This window comes from Canis lupus, chromosome 32 (genome assembly GCF_048164855.1).
Source record: "Canis lupus baileyi chromosome 32, mCanLup2.hap1, whole genome shotgun sequence".
Lineage (NCBI taxonomy): Eukaryota > Metazoa > Chordata > Mammalia > Carnivora > Canidae > Canis > Canis lupus.
In genome coordinates, this window is record NC_132869.1 from 8,713,223 (window position 1) to 8,729,386 (window position 16,164).

At 38.9% G+C, this 16,164-nt stretch overlaps 1 protein-coding gene and 1 non-coding gene across 12 annotated transcripts in view; both read left to right on the plus strand.

The window, feature by feature from the left end:
• The first annotated feature begins 1,701 nt into the window (after positions 1 to 1,701).
• The window catches only part of TMCO5A (transmembrane and coiled-coil domains 5A), a 59,616-nt gene continuing 45,153 nt past the window's right edge, over positions 1,702 to 16,164 (plus strand). For 4 of the 11 annotated variants that reach the window (XM_072808364.1, XM_072808358.1, XM_072808365.1 and 1 more), the window contains exons 1-11: positions 1,702 to 1,830; positions 2,400 to 2,444; positions 3,437 to 3,586; positions 4,008 to 4,131; positions 4,507 to 4,557; positions 5,290 to 5,361; positions 8,655 to 8,711; positions 9,101 to 9,160; positions 9,589 to 9,653; positions 11,174 to 11,231; positions 13,016 to 13,056. In XM_072808364.1, coding sequence (XP_072664465.1) covers positions 1,718 to 1,830; positions 2,400 to 2,444; positions 3,437 to 3,586; positions 4,008 to 4,131; positions 4,507 to 4,557; positions 5,290 to 5,361; positions 8,655 to 8,711; positions 9,101 to 9,160; positions 9,589 to 9,653; positions 11,174 to 11,231; positions 13,016 to 13,056 — 836 coding nt within the window. In that variant the 5' untranslated portion in view covers positions 1,702 to 1,717. Of the gene's footprint in view, positions 1,831 to 1,994; positions 2,190 to 2,381; positions 2,487 to 3,429; positions 3,587 to 4,007; positions 4,132 to 4,506; positions 4,558 to 5,289; positions 5,362 to 8,654; positions 8,712 to 9,100; positions 9,161 to 9,588; positions 9,654 to 11,173; positions 11,232 to 13,015; positions 13,057 to 16,164 lie in introns of those variants that run through there. The other 7 variants (XM_072808357.1, XM_072808359.1, XM_072808360.1 and 4 more) reach the window with 7 other exon arrangements.
• LOC140623420 (small nucleolar RNA U13) lies at positions 13,438 to 13,538 on the plus strand. The gene has a single exon (XR_012023035.1). It is a non-coding gene; the product is annotated as a small nucleolar RNA U13 (small nucleolar RNA).

Here is a 16,164-nt window from a genome sequence, read left to right on the forward strand (position 1 = left end):
GCTTTTGAAAAAGCTATTCTGAGAAGTATTCTGAAAGGAAATTCGAGGAGATTTTATGAGCCTAAAGACTGTACAGAAATAGTCACTAAAAATAAGTAAGGACATAAGGAAAATAGTGTACTTGATTCTGTATTTGAAAACTGATCTAAAATGAGGTTCTAGAGCCTTGCCTGGCTATGAGCCTCAAAAGCAGGCTCATTTATAAAAATATCTGAGAAGATTTCGCCAAAGTAAAGTGAGGACAACTGAAGTGAGCAGAAGAAATAGGTCTCCATCTGCCTGAGGCAGCAGAAAGGACCAGGGCCCGGGCAGCTTATCGGGGACTCATGCATCTGACCAGGGCCCTCGCTGCAGAAGGGTAGAGCCCCAGCAAAAAGAGCCCAAATGTCCAGCGTGTCAAAAGAGGGTGTTTTCACAACAGACTTCCACATAAAGGCCACTGTATCCCCGGCAGCAATGCAGCAAAATCGGCATCTCTCCGCGACTCCTGTGCACGGGGCAGGGTATGGCATGGAAAAGTTAACAAGGCGGAAACAGCTGCCCTAGAGCCGCACTGGGTGTTAATCAAAAGCCACCTCCCAAAGAGCGGGGAGGTTTATATCAAGGACCTTAATCTGCCCCCAAGGCCCTGCTTTTACCTTGATTTAGCAGTTCTCACTAATGGCAATCTGTTGTCTTCATCCCACACAAGGCCCCCTCAGCTTGGGGTTCCGCTGCTCCTACGGGCTTGCCTTTGGTAGCCCCTCAAGGAGAAAAGCTCCCCAGGAAGGAGATGGAGCTTTATTTTTATCCCAGTTAAAGTCTCTATCCAATACATTAATCGCTACGATAACCTTGGTCCAGGGCATTTCCTGGAGAAGCTATAACCAGCTGGGGTTAATGAACTCTCCCTACCATTAATTCCTGGGAGAGGCCATTGGCCTGAATTGTTACTTAATTACTCTTCTGTGTACAGCTTCATAAAGCAATGAAATGCCTTCTTTCAGGAAGAAGGGAGATGGTAATGGGGGTCATCAGAGGCCATTAATTTTACAAATAGTTTGTTAGAAACTACAGTATTGTAAGAAGTCACTCTGGCCCACAAATCAACTCAATGCAGTCCTTATTAAGTCAAGATCTGAAACTTCCAGGTTTCCAGTGACTTGCTCACACAAAAAGTTACAAATTGTGCAGAATCTGGCCAAAATGTACACACCAGATAAGATAAATGTACTCATTTATTCTGTTACTTGTGTTACCCCTTTTACCCACCCACCCCGCATACACACACACATACACACACACACACACACACCCTAGAGTGTAAACTCCATAAAGGCAGGTTCTTTGGACTCTTTTGTTCACTCTGTCCCGAGTACTTATAACAGTGCTTGGCAAAAATAGATGTTCTTTCAAAGTTTCAGTGTTTGTTGAATGAATGAGTAGTTAGTTGGCTACTTTATAGGATTGGACTACTGGTGTTAGGACCCAGAGTTCCCATATGAGTCACACTCAGGCAGGATAAGTGCTCAATCTGCCAGAGAAATAAAGACAGAGGCTTAACCCTTCAAAGTGCCTAGAAATCAGATCCATTAAAAACTACTGCCGCCAAAGGGAAGACTCATCCCTGAAACATGTATCCCTCTAGGCTGTGAACTTGGCACAAATGATAAGAATCCATTGCCACCCACCCCACTGTGACATATTGCCCCACCCATCTTATGTCAATAACAGAGTCATGACGCTATGCAAAGTTCTGAGATTCTATTGGATGGTTCCAGTGGAAAGTTTAGACTCTTCAGAAGCTAACAGACTAGGGCAGAATCAAGAAGACCATACATCAGAAGGGAGGTAGAGTTTATTGGAGAAAAGAAGGCAACTAAGTACCAACAAAAGCCAGTTATTTACTCCTGCTTATTTTTTCTGAGTCCTATTTAATACTAGAGATCTTAATATCTGGAGATCCTTATAGAAGTCAGACAAGAAAGAAGAGAGGTTATTTTTCAGGGCACTTGTATCCATCCATGGAGTCTTAAGAGAAGCAGCCGGGCATAGAGGAAAAAAAAGAGACTTAAGAACAATCGATAACCTCTATTGATTCTTATTGTCATGTACACATTTTCAAAGGATTTTGTGTTGGTGAATCATCTTAGTATACCTGCCAACAGGATTTATATTGAATTTTCCAGCATTATCCTTCTCTCTTCACTGTATCCTTACTGAGGCATAATCATATCATGGGCAGAAGAATCACAAGGCTTTTTTGTTGTTGTTGTTGTTGTTGTTGTTGTTGTGTCCAAAATGTAGAACTGGGAGGGAGGAAACCAGTTAATTTTATTTCTATATTTTGGGACTTTCGTGTAGTTACAGAGTGGACCTATTTCCCCAATTCATTAGATACATCTCTGCTGGTATTTTAGGGAATCTACCATGGAAGAACACAAGGACAAGCAGCTAGATTATGAGTAAGTAGTCATAATTATGCAAAGCCACATCCAAGGACCAAGGTATGAGCATGTCTGCTGTTGATACCTTTCTTCATCTTCTAGTTTCCCTCTTTCCTTCAGCTCCTATCCATCACTGCACTCAGCCCCAAGTGCCCCTGCCCTCCTGAAGTGATATCCATTGCAAATCCCCCATCCAAGCCAGCCCTTCCAAGATAGGACTTTCCTTTTCCAGAATCCTCCCTCATGCCTACTCAAAACAAAGGTCCCTCTGCCTCACTATCTTATTTCCAGTTAATCATTTTAGAGACAAACCAATTAATTGGCGAACTGGAAAATGAAAAGTTTGAGAGCTTCCCACGTGCCAGATAACTTTCTAGACTGCACTAGCATTAAGTTACAATTATTTCATTCAAATTTACTTCAAAAAAGATGTCTGCATTCTTGAAAGTGAATGCCTGGATTACTTCTGTGTGTGCTCAATGGAGTGACTACCATAGTAGATTCTCAAGCCTTCTAGCAGGCAATGGAGAAGTTTTCAGATGGGGAGAAGCAGGAAAAGACTGAAGCCCTAACTGCTAATGGAAATTTCTTATGGTTCTGCATAAAGCAGAATCAACTATGTACCAGCTACCTGAATAAAAGTACTTGATAAAAGTATATCACATGAGCAGGCTTTGTGAACAATTTGAGAAATCATTCTCTCCAATGCAAAAGGCTATTTAAGGAAGTAAAACTTCCCCTGGAAGCAAAGTGGAGGTACACTATTATCCTGAGCCCTTTGGGCGAGAAATACTGGGTAAAACCTTTCTTGCTGACTGAATTAAGAATTACTGAAACAAATTATAGAGCATGATTAAGAAACATAATTCCCTAAAAATGAAAAAGAAAAAGTACACTCCCAGAAATAGCCAAGCTAATGTGTTATATGTCTACTAGATATCCTCTTTAGTCCAAAGGTTATTGATCTTAAGATAACTGGCCCTTGTTCATTTTGGGGGTTGAGTCTATAGGTCAGAAAAAGTGGAAATCTTAAGATTGGTCCAGTCAAAGAGGAACATTAACAGTTTGAACACGGATCTTGAAAGGGATATGCAGAGAATAGATGAAGCAAATCAGGAACTTCTTCTCAAAATCCACGAGAAAGAAAATGAGATTCAGAGGTAAGTTTTGGGGCTTGGTGAGGGACCTTCCTGATCCAAAGAACTGGGTGGAGGAAAAGAAACAAAACTCAATATCCCAGCTTATGCTAGGGACCTGTATCTTATATAACAAAAAGTTTCTTCTTCATTCTTTGGCGTTGGTCTATGGTTCAAATCCTGAAATACAGCAAGTTTCAGAGAAAATCTTAAAAGAATGAGTGGTTCTTACCTGAGTTAAAAGAACTTTGGGGTGTTTGAAGCAGGAATCACCGGAATCGTACTTGTTTTATCTTTAGAGTCATTCTGATCCTAAGAATCCAGGAAAGAAAGGGTTTCCAACTTGGGATTTGGATTTATTGTCATTGAAGTACCCTTAAAATTGACATGTGTTTTATCAGTTCTAAGGTTGTCATTCTTCATAGTGCCTGCTTACATTTTCCAGGCTGGAAAGTGAGATCACTCAGACCAGAGACTTGGCTGAAGATGAGGAGTGGGAGAAGGAGAACTGCATCGCAATGGAGAGGGAAAAAGCCTTGCAGGAGCTGGAAGAAGAAACAGCTAGACTTGTAAGCAAGAGGCAGGGAAGAGCCATTTGATAGATTGTATTCCTCATCCCTGTCAGATAAAATAATCTCCCCTTTTGCATACAAAGAAAAGTCAGCCCCAAAGTCATAGCAGAATATGTTCTTGCATGTGTGGACGGTAGGGTTTCTCTGATAATATTTAATATTAGGAAGCCCTGCATGTGGACCTCTCAACCTCTAGTAAGTTGGTGTGTCCATATAGAGACCAAACCACAGATCTTTTATCTGACATTATGCAGGAAGGTATGGTTACTACAGGAAAATATCACTGGGGTGAAATGGAGAACAATCAACTGAATAAAAACAGATGGTAGTGTGCAGATACACACTTAATACTCTGCTTCTTTCTCTCAACAGGATAGGAAGAATGAAACTCTGGTCCACAGTATAGAAGAACTTCAAAGAAAGGTGGGGTGAGGCTCTTGTGTTCCTGGGTGTCCCCAAGCAGCCCCAATCATCTAAGAGGCAAGGGAGGAAAAATGATCACAGAGGATCCCACATGTCAGAGACACCTGTTCTGGGAGTGGATACTAATCCTACCCACTGAACCTCATGACCTAGGTGCCATGGATTTTCCCTGCAAGCATCAGGTGATAGGAGTGCATAGGGTATTCCAGGTATTCAGTGATCCCATGAGTTCTTCATTCTGTCACAAAGAAATGGATCCCAACAGATACTTTGTTGAAGGGATTGACTGAGACCCTTGTGGTGAGAGGTTAATTTTACTTTCACTAGAGACTGCTAAAAATATTTAATGCCAAAAAGTTCCCTCTTCTTTGTCCAGGTATTCTCTCTACCTCAACTCCTAGTCAAAATACAGTGGGCTTCTTTATGATTACCCTACTTTCTGACCCATGCCTGCAGCCCTGTATAATCTGGCATGGATTAGGGGGTTCAGGGAAGTACTCCTGCTTTAAGCAGACTCTAGTTTGGGTGTCAAAACTAACAAGAGGAGGGATATGGAGGTAGAATAAGGATGTTCCCAAAGACACCAAGTTTCCATCAAGGGACCATCTCCTGGTAGCTCTAATCAAGGCCAAGTTACTGGCTCCACACACCAGAGAATGTCTTTGTCTTCTATATTTTTTAATTTGATAGAACTTTTATTTGAAATATATTTTTTTCCATTTGAACCCATAGCTTACAAGGAAATCACATAAGGCAACCAAGTGTGAACAAGACAATCCAAAGGGATCCCCAGAAGAGTCAAAGGTAAACAAAAAAGCAATCTCAAATGGGTTTGGGCTGTATGACATGTAAACAATTGTCAAAGTTAGGATAAATTCTTTGCAGTTTCAGCCATTCCAGGCTTCAGCATGGACTGCTAGGTGGTGAATTCTCTTCTACCCTTTGTAAGGAATTTCACTCTGAAGCCTATATTTTGTTCTCTCCATGAAAAGAACAGAACACAAATGCTCAAATGCATATATAGCATTGAAGTCCCTCGTTTCAATCCTGCCCCCAGCGGTACTTAGTATAATACATGAAGTTGGGCAATTTAATCAGTCCTTCTCAGCCTGTTTGAAAACTGAATGAAATTATGTATATAAAATATTCTTTTTCTAGAGTTCTAAAACATTAAAAAGTCACAATTTTAAGGTGATCATTTAAAAGTCTAGCTGAAGCATATGTATGACTTCATAGAGGCAGAGTTTGGATTTGTAAATCTACTGTGTGCTAGGTAATTTACACACTTTGTCATTGACTCCAATTCAGAAAAGAATTCATTCTATTGGTCTTTCAAATATATAGTGACCTCTACCTACTAAGTGCACCATACAGTGCTTAGCATCTCTCTAATTGTGTTCTAGAGCTAAAAACGTGAGCACAATCACAATCCGTCTTCTCAAAAATACAAGGTTTAGACACTTTTACTCAGCACATAAAATTCTTACTTGATCATTTCTGTAAGATTATGTCTTTGCCTTACCTGATTTCTCTTTTGCTTTTTTTAAAGCTGTTTGTTATTATTATTATTTTATTATTTAGTAATCTCTATATCCAACATGGGACTCACACTCACAACTCTGAGATCAAGAACTGCATGCTCTTTTGACTGAGCCAGCCAGGTGCCCCTTGCTTATTGTTTTTTCTTAAATTGATAGTTATTTTTATGTATTTCATTTAAGAACAAACAGAAGAATTTTTCAGGCTCTATAAAGATAAAAATTATGTTTTACTACCTAACAGCATAATATACAATAGGCTTTTAAATGCATTGTCCCTATTTCTCAATCTCTTCTGCTTCTTAAACCTATATTAAGCCCATACTTGGGCTCACACTGTGCATGAAGCCTCTGAAGATATGGACACAATGAAAATAGAAATAGAAAGTGAAAGAAGAGAGCATTACTGCCCTATGTTCTGTTAGCCAAATTAGGGTTGACAGCCATAAAAAAAGAGGAAACCCAAAGCCACCAAGTAAGCTGTTGGGCATGCCCATCCAGGAAACTTACCAAGAAAGAAAGAAGTTTGGAGCCTATGTGTATCTCAAGAATAAATTGGAACTAAGACTAGGAAGGAATATGAAGCTCCCTTACTATCCTTGCTATAAAACTGCAGCAATGAGGAGATTGATTTTCTTCCTTCTGCCCAAAACAAGCTTTTCTAATAGTAAGCCTGCCAAGATCTAGTGGTGATGCTTTAAGTATGGCTAGGCTGGCCATGTCAGGTGAAATAGACTCTAGATAGAGAGTTTGCAGCACAACATTGGCCATTGTTTTCCTGGCAGCACTCAGCCCAGCCTGAACAATTCTAGAGTATTATCAGCCCTTGGATCACTCCATTTTATCCACCTATTTTGTAGAATTATATGAAATATACATCATTTATTTTGTTTCTGTTCCTCTTGCATGCTGGTGATCAGTTCAATAATTTAATAGGATGTCTGCCTCAACTCCTTGTAACTCAAACCACTGTCTTTAAAATACAGCCTTCAGGGGTGCCTGGGAGGCTCAGTTCAGTAAGCATCTGACCCTGGCTTTCAGCTCTGGTCATGATCTCAGGGTCCTGTGATCAAACCCCAAGTCAGATCCATGCTGTGTGTAATCTGCTTGAGGATTCTCTCTCTCTCTCTCTCTGTCTCTCTGCCCTTCCCCCCTGTGCTTGTGCGCTCTCTCTCTCTCTCTAATTAATAAATAAATCTTTAAAATATAGCCCCTAGCAAGTGAAATAAGTCAGAGAAAAACAAATACCATATGATTTCACGCATATGTGGAATTTAAGAAACAAAACAAATGAACATATGGGAGGCAGAAAAAAAGAGAAAGGAAGGGGATGCCTAGGTGGCTCAGTGGTTGAGCATCTGCCTTTTGCCCAGGGTGTGATCCTGGAGTCCCAGCATCGAGTCCCACATCGGACTCCCTGCATGGAACCTGCTTCTCTCTCTGCCTACATCTCTGCCTCTCTCTCTCTCTCTCTCTCTGTGTGCCTCTCATGAATAAATAAATAAAATCTTAAAAAAAAGAGAGAGAGAGAGAAACAAACCACAAGATACTCTTAATGATAGAGAACAAACTGAAAGCTGATGAAAGGAGATAGGTGGGGGATGAGTATTAAGGAGGACACTTGATATGATTAGCACCAAGTGTATGTAAGTGATAAGTCACTAAATTCTACTCCTGAAATCAATATCGAACTGTATGTTAACAAATCAGAAATTTAATAATAATTTGAAAAAATATATATTTTTTTTCTGCTTAAAATAAAATAAGTAAAATACAGCCCTTAGCACATTTAGTTGTTTGGCCCTAGATGTAATTGACTGGAAAGGAAAGGAACTGTTAGAAGTCCAAATGTGAAATAATGGTATTTAGATGAAACAGAACTGAAAAAGGAAAAGGAAGAATGACTATAATATGTCCTCTCTGCCCACAGATTATATGCCAAATGCATCTACTCCTATCTACTACTACTATTACTACCACTCTTTTGCAAGCCACCACAACCCCTCATCTGCATGCTAAAGTTGCCTCCTAACTAGTCCTTTTGCTTTTATACTTACCCCAAACAATCTACCTTCCACACATAGAAAACACTGTTCTTTAGAAAGAAGACAAACCAGACTATGTCTTTACAATTTCAAGCTCTCACCTGGCTTCTCTCTGTAATTAGAATAAATACTCAAACTCTCTAGAAGCTATCAGGCCCTACATAATTTCATATGTGTCTACCTTTCCCCACTCATCTCATTCTTATCAATCTCCCCTATGCTTCTGCCGTATAACTTCTTCATAAACACCAAATTTGTGCTATTTCACAGCCTTGGTCCTTGCTGTACTTCTGCATGGGAAATATTTCTTCCAGATCTCTATTTGGCTAATATTTATTATTTAAATTCAACCTAAGAGTCATCTCACCTCAAGTTTGACTCCCCTCCACTAAAAAAGCATCTGAAATTGGTCCTGAGGTTCTTGAACCACCTGTAAGATAGCCTGTCAGATCCCATTTCAGAATGGAATCCTGCTTTTGCCTGGCTGAGTTACAATATCCTTCCCTTTCTCCAGGCTAAATTACAACAGCTGGAGGCTTCCTGTGCAGTCCAAGAGAAAGAACTAGCCAAGGTAATGACAATAACTTCAATGTTTTCCCAAAGGAAAGAAAACTTGATCCCTGGTCACAAGATTTGAAGGAATGTATTAGAGTATGTGAATAGATTCCCCTGGATCACCTTCTGTTTAACATTTTTTACAGGATACCTTCCATAAACTATATCATCAATAAATCATTATCTATTTTTCTCCCAACTGTCCCCAAATAATTCTCATTGGGACTATAAAATATAGCTTGTTTATCCTTAAAAAAAGATATGAGTTCACACATACAGCAAATACATATTTAGAACAATTAGAAAAACACATTTAGGGCCTGGGACCTAAGAGGAAACTTAGTATACTACTGTTGTTATAGCAATTTACCGAGCAAAATTTAAGACTGAATTTTGGCTTCCTAGGTCATGGAAGACTATGCATTTGTGGCCCAGCTCTGTGAAGATCAGGCCCTCTGCATAAAGGTACAGTTTCTCAGTAAATGGATAGCAATGGGTTTGTTAAGGTACAGAATGAAATGAAACCAAGCTCTTCAAAGAACACTGCAACAATTTTAATTCTTCAAGATAGCAATGCAAAAACCTTTAGGGAGGATGACACTCCATCACAAAAACCACTCTACTAGTGCCCTACTATCCTAAGCTCTGTGCTCTTAAATTAATAATGAGCATTTTTCCTATTTATAATCCCAACAACTGTAGGCACCTGCCCAGTGGTGAAGTGCAGTGAGAGATCTGGAGTTGTGGGAGGCTGAGGGACTGGGAAAGGAAACAAAATGGCAGTGGGAATACCAACCATTCATGTGACAATGTAGTAATACGTACATATTATGATTAGAAAGAGCATAAAGTTTCTGGCTAATAACTGTAGTTTCTTTTATTTCTGTTCGAAGAAGTACCAGGAAACTTTGAGGAAAATAGAAGAAGAACTAGAGATTCGGTTCCTTGAAAGAGAAGTGTGAGCTTTGGCAAACAAAGGAACATCCTGGTTTTAGTGGTAACTCCATTTCAGATGGGGTCAGAGCAAACTTCCCTCTGACCAATTCCTATTTGGAACTGATTGAGCCCCTACACTATATAACCTTCCCCTCTGTTATCGATCTGGTTGACCCTTACTAAACCACATCCATTTTTAAATGCAGTCTTAAAAGACTGCAGAAACACACCTTCCTTCATACTTTTATCACCTTACCAATTATTTGGGTTTATATTAAAGGCAGGAACATGTGCTTTAAAAAGTTAGTGGTCTGGCACCTTGATAAAAAGGGCATTCCTTATATTTTACAAAAAAAGGTCTTAAAATTAATATTACTCCCACTCCCCCAAAATATACAGAAACTCAACTATATGGGCTAGACGTGAAACTAATCTCCAGATACAAACTAGGGCTATAATATTATGAAACCAAACTTATACTAGATGTAACTATGAACATTAAAAATTAGAAATGAGGGCAGCTCTGGTGGCTCAGCAGTTAGCGCCGCCTTCAGCCCAGGGCCTGATCCTGGGATCCAGGATCGAGTCCCACATCGGGCTACCTGCATGGAGCCTGCTTCTCCCTCTGCCTGCGTCTCTGCGTCTCCCATGAATAAATAAATAAAATCTTAAAAAATAATAATAATAAAAATAAAAATTAGAAATGATAGGGCAGCCTGGGTGTCTCAGCAGTTTAGCGCCACCTTCAGGCCAGGACCTGATCATGGAGTCCCATGTCGAGGCTCCCTGCATGGAGCCTGCTTCTCCCTCTGCCTGTGTCTCTGCTTCTGTGTGTGTGTGTGTGTGTGTGTGTGTGTGTGTCTGTGTGTCATGAATAAATAAATAAAATATTTATAAATAAATAAATAAATAAATAAATAAATAATAATAAATAAAAATTAGAGATGATAGAGAAAATCCCCCTCCAAAAAATTACTCCTTGAGTTTGTCAGAAGAGTCTAAATAGTGAGAAACTAAAGCCAAAAACCTCACTTGCATTTCTTGACCCTCTTTAGAAGTTAAATCTTAAACAGTTGGGAAGTTTTTCCACTTATTAAATATTTTGGAATCTGGGGACCAAGAAAAAGATCTAAACTGTATATAGCCTATAAGTAGGCTCAGTTCACACTGTGGCCTGGAGGCCAGGACACCAGAACTTGGAGGTCCTTGCCTCTAAAGAACACCTTCAAATCTTCTGAGATCCTTCCTGAACATTAAGTATGATTCCATTGGTAAGCCAAGATTTTAGAATAGGGCTGCTCAATAGAAGTTTCTGTGCTATCCAAAATGTAGTCACTAGCTACCCATTGAGTACTTGAAAGATGACTATTGTGACTGAGGAACTTATCTTTTTATTGTCATTAAATGTAAACAATTACATATAGCCACTGACTACCATAGTGCACAATATAGCTTTAGAATATAAAACTGTTTATAAATACCATGACATAGTATGAATATCTGAAGGTACTTTATTCAACCCCTATGTTCTTTTTCCCCTAGATCAAAAGTCTTGAGCATGAATTCTGCAAGAAGAGAGTCTAACAGCCAAAATAATAAAGTAAGCATTTCACTCTACTTTCAGCTTCTCTCAGTGTCATTGCCTTCAAGGGAGTTTCCAAAACACTATCAGCCACCAAACACATACCAATCTTCCCATGTGCATTTTCCAAGAATAGTACCAGACATATTTCTAAAGCATTCTAACCCTAACACACAAAGAAGATCCTATGAAACAATGGTCTTTCCTCTCTTGGTGCCATGCAAATTATGTATTCTCAAAGAAACTAGCCTAATATATCACAGAGTTCACGATGGAAGCAAGAAGAAACACTAATTGAGGACACACTGTATGAGAGGAGGTCAATACAAGACACATGTACCACTCCTCCCATTTCCCAGAATCACGATGCTCTTTCCTGGTGATTCCAACATGGTCCCAAAACTCTTATTACACAGAGCACCAGGGCACCTATCATCATCTAATCAGAGCTGGCCCATGAGTTAAAACATGAGAAGTCATTTCTTCTTTATGATACAGCTTCAGTGTCTGCTCATATTTAACATCATGATGTCATTAGCAGATATGCAAAGGTCTAAAGGACACAGAATTAGATGTAAAGCACCAGGCTTCTTGACCTGCTTAGCATCTTGTGACAGCAAGTTTATAAGGCAAAAAGATAAACTTTTGTTAGACTTTAATTTTATCATTTATATTGGTTTAAGAGCCAAAATTGACGTTCACCAGAAATTTTATCATTGAGATATATGGTCCTCATAATTTCAGAAAAAGGGAAATAACCTCTTCCTAAAAAGCAAATATCAACAACCAATCATTGTCCTGGAGTCATTCAGATGTTTGGATATATATTAGACCACATTCATAGTGACCATGGTTCCCATTATTCTGAACAAGTCATTCTGGCCTCAAGCTTGCATATTATATAACTAACAAAAATAGCAACAACAAAACTCCTGAAATTACTTAGATCCCACCTCTCTAAGAACCAAGCTTGGTATGCTCACTGATATATCCCACCATCTACCCCTTAGTGACTCATCAAAGTATTCCTTCTCACCACCTCTCAAAGAAAAAGCAGAGTTGTCTTCATCAAGATTACCGAAGTCCCATGATGGTTCAATGACCTATAATGTTCGAACAATCTTTACAGAGTCTGCCTGAGTAACTGGCCTGTTGACATGCCACTTAAACTCACTCAAGCTATAGAACCAAATTTGTAACCCAGAAAGTTTCTAATTCCAATTCTGTGCGTGTCATTTCCACAATTTTAAAATGTGACTGTAATTCCTCTTCGTTTTTTTTTTTTTCCACAAGGAAGCTAAAAGGAAAATGAAATGACTGAGAAAATATTTTGGAAGAGAGATGCCACAGCAATCCAGGATACATCCTCATCTTTACATTTTTTATAGCTTTTAAAATTTCTCTTAGAATATATTTGTGTGGTTTTCATAGCCTGTAAAGTTCTTTAAAGGTTACTGGTTAAGTAGGAGGTAACAGTGTAGTTGAAAGAGCCCTGAATGCATATTCAGAGGACCCAGGTTCCAAGCCTGGCCTTGCCACTTGCTAGCTTTATGACCTTGGGCAACCTTTTTATGCCTTCATTTATTCCTATCAATATATTTTAAAAGTGATAAAACTACACATACATACACACTCGCATGCATATATGGTTGTCTTTGAAAATTCCATCTGTTTAAACAGCATATAAAAAATTATAAGATATTATCTAAATATAACATTAACTACTGGCTCACTGAATGTTATTTGACAGTGATGATAGCTTCCAGAAATTGCTTATTTATCCATATCCTTTCTTCTCCCAGGATCATTCTCTCCAAAAGAAGGGAACATGGTTCTGTAAAAGGTAAGTAGACATTATTGAATAAACTTCCTGGAAAACTGGGAGTTCCACTTAGCTATCCTGGCAGATAACAAAGTCTAGACAAGGAGAACCTTATATACATACACACACCCAGAGTGAAGTCAACAAACTAATGTCATTGATGACTTTTTTTTACATATGTTTGTTAGTTCTAACATATGACTTCCTTGTCCAAAGACAATTCCTAATCTCAACTTTCCAGTTTTAGAAGCCGATAGTCTAGCAGTAATCAGAAACAGGAATTTTATCACCTAAGAGAGAGATGGCAAACTTACACTTACTCCTTTTTCCCTTTAACAATTTGAATTAGCTTGATGGATCTGGTTCTCCAATGACATCAGTAGATTATGAATGGGGGGGGGGATCTTTTTGTGGTTCATAAGATGATGAATAGGGTTTTCACACTATGTGTGAGATGTAGCTACCTCAAATCTTGTGACAGTAACAACATGTTACATTAGAAATAGTAGAGAACTTGCAAATTCAAGTACACCCCTGCCTAAATAAATAAGAGAGATGATTGTGAAAGATCGTACCCAGCCCATAATAATTGCTGGAAAATACTTGTTAAACTGAATAAGAGCTCAAGATTCAAATAACCAAGTGGATATTAGTCCTGAGGGAATTACTGTGATAGCAAAATAAAATTGGCATTCATGAAGCCCCTGCATTTCCAAGGAAGGATCAGATTATGTTCACTAGAATTTGTTTAAGAAGAAATAGAGAAGCATATTTTCAAAGTGGTATGAAATAAGATTTAGAAATAGTTCCACCAAAATGGTAAAATTATTGGTGCTTAAAGGCTACTCCAATTATCTATAAAATTTGCTTAAGGGGGGATACCCCTTCATACCAGATAAGTGTTACATATTTGGATATCCCTAAACACAATGTTCCCAGGACAGCCAGCAGAATTTCCCTAGAACTGCCAGGCTGCCTTCACCTATAGTTTGACATCAATGCCTCACATGAACTGCCCACGTGGGCTCCCAGGAGAAGAATGGTCTGCCTTAAAAAAGAGTTATTATCCCGAAGAGAACCTGACAACACCCTAAAAGTCTAGTTCTTCATATCAAACAACAAAGGTCTCTCCTCTTGCTCTGCTCCAACATCCTGTCAGCCACTGGTATATTGGGTCTGGCCCAAGAGATAAGAAAGCTAAATTATTCCTAAGATTTTCTCTGGGAATGTCATCCCAGAACTTTCTCATAAATACTGTTTAGTTTCAAGGAGAATACTAGGAAGAAGTTTATGAAGCTTTCTGATTCTAATTCTGACCAAGATGCTATACTCTAATAGACCCTGGCTCCTGTCACCAAGATCAGTTCTAGAGAAAATCTTAAGGAAACTAGTGGGGAAGAATCTGTTTTTCACTGGTTGGTAGAGATATGTAGGGAATTTATTCCTCAGCTGGTGGCAGCCCACCACTGCTGGACAAGGGTAATACAGGAAAAGAAAAAGTAAAGATTCGCTTGCACAAATCATAGTAAAACCACAAGGCCAAAATAATACATAAGCTAAAGAAGAAATCAGAACCATCACAGAGGAATTTATAGAAATTCATTTGGAAACATTAAAAGTAATATGAATGAAAGAAGAGAAATACCATGATTATAGATAGAAAGCCATAGTATCATAGATGTATCAATTCTCTTCAGATGATAGACTCAGTTCAGTTCCAACCAAACTGCCCAGAAGGGTTTTTTTTTAATTAAATTGAATACAATTATTCTAAAATATATTCTTTTTTTAAAAAGATTTTATTTATTTATTCATGAGACACACAGAGAGAGAGGCAGAGACACAGGCAGAGAGAGGAGAAGCAAGCTCCCTGCACAGAGCTCGATGCGGAACTCGATCCCAGGACTCCAGGATCACACCCTGAGCCAAAGGCAGATGCTCAACCACTGAGCCACCCAGGCGTCCCTCTAAAATATATTCTATGTAGAAGAATAAAGAGTCAAAAATAACCCTGGCAAATTTAAAGAAGAGCAAGGAGTGGGGAACATGCCCTTCTAGATATCACAAGTTCCTATAAAGCTACAGTAATTACAATAGAATGATATTGTCACAAGAATAGGAAAATCAACCAATGAAATAGAAACAGTGCATATATAGAACTCTGATATGTGACAGTGGTATTTCAGAGAGAAAAGGAAGAATTGTTCAAGAAACATGGTAGGGGAAAAAAATAGTTAACCAGTTGAGAAAAAATGAGATTGGATCGATGTGTTAAGGACTAAATGTCCAAAAAAAGAAAAAAAAAACTTTAAAACTTGGCATCAGTTATCTACTGCCACATAAAAAATTATCCCAAAGCTTAGTGGCTTCAAGCAACAAACATTTATCATCTCACGTTTTCCATGGATTAGGAATCTTTGAGCCACTTAGCTGGGTGCTTCTAGCTCAGGGTCTGATATCAGGTTGCAATTAAGATGTTGGCCAAAATTAGAGTCAGTAGAAGGCCTGGATGGGCTGGAGGATCTATTTCCAAGGTAGCTTACTCATATTCTGGCAAATTTTACTGCTTGTTAGCAGGAGGTCTCAGCTCCTCCTTACATGGAGCATTCCACAAGGCTGCTTGTGTATCCTCACAGTATGACAGCTGGCTTCCTCCTGGGAATAAGGAACAAACTGCAATGCCTTTAGTATGTAATCTAACAAGCCACTCACTGTCACTTCCATGACACTCTACTCTTTAGAACCAAGTCAGTAAGTCCAGGCCACACTCTAAGGCAGAAGAGCCTCTTGAAGGGTGTAATACCAAAGAATGTGTGGACATATTTTAAACTACCATAAACTGTTACTAGAAAATAGGAGCATCTTTTAGGCCTTGGTGTAGGGAACAGTTCTTTAAATAAGTGACAAACAGTAGTGATTCTAATTAAAGATTGATAAACTAGACTTTTTAAAAAATAACTTTTGTTCTTTAACACCTTAGAGCAAGTGAAAGTTGTAAGGCGGAGCGAATATATTCCCAGTACACACAATGGAAAAGGGTTGATATCGAGAACATATAAAGAACTCCTGCAAATCAATAAGACTAGCCCAAACAACCTAGTAAATGGGCAAGAGGAAGCACGTAAGACC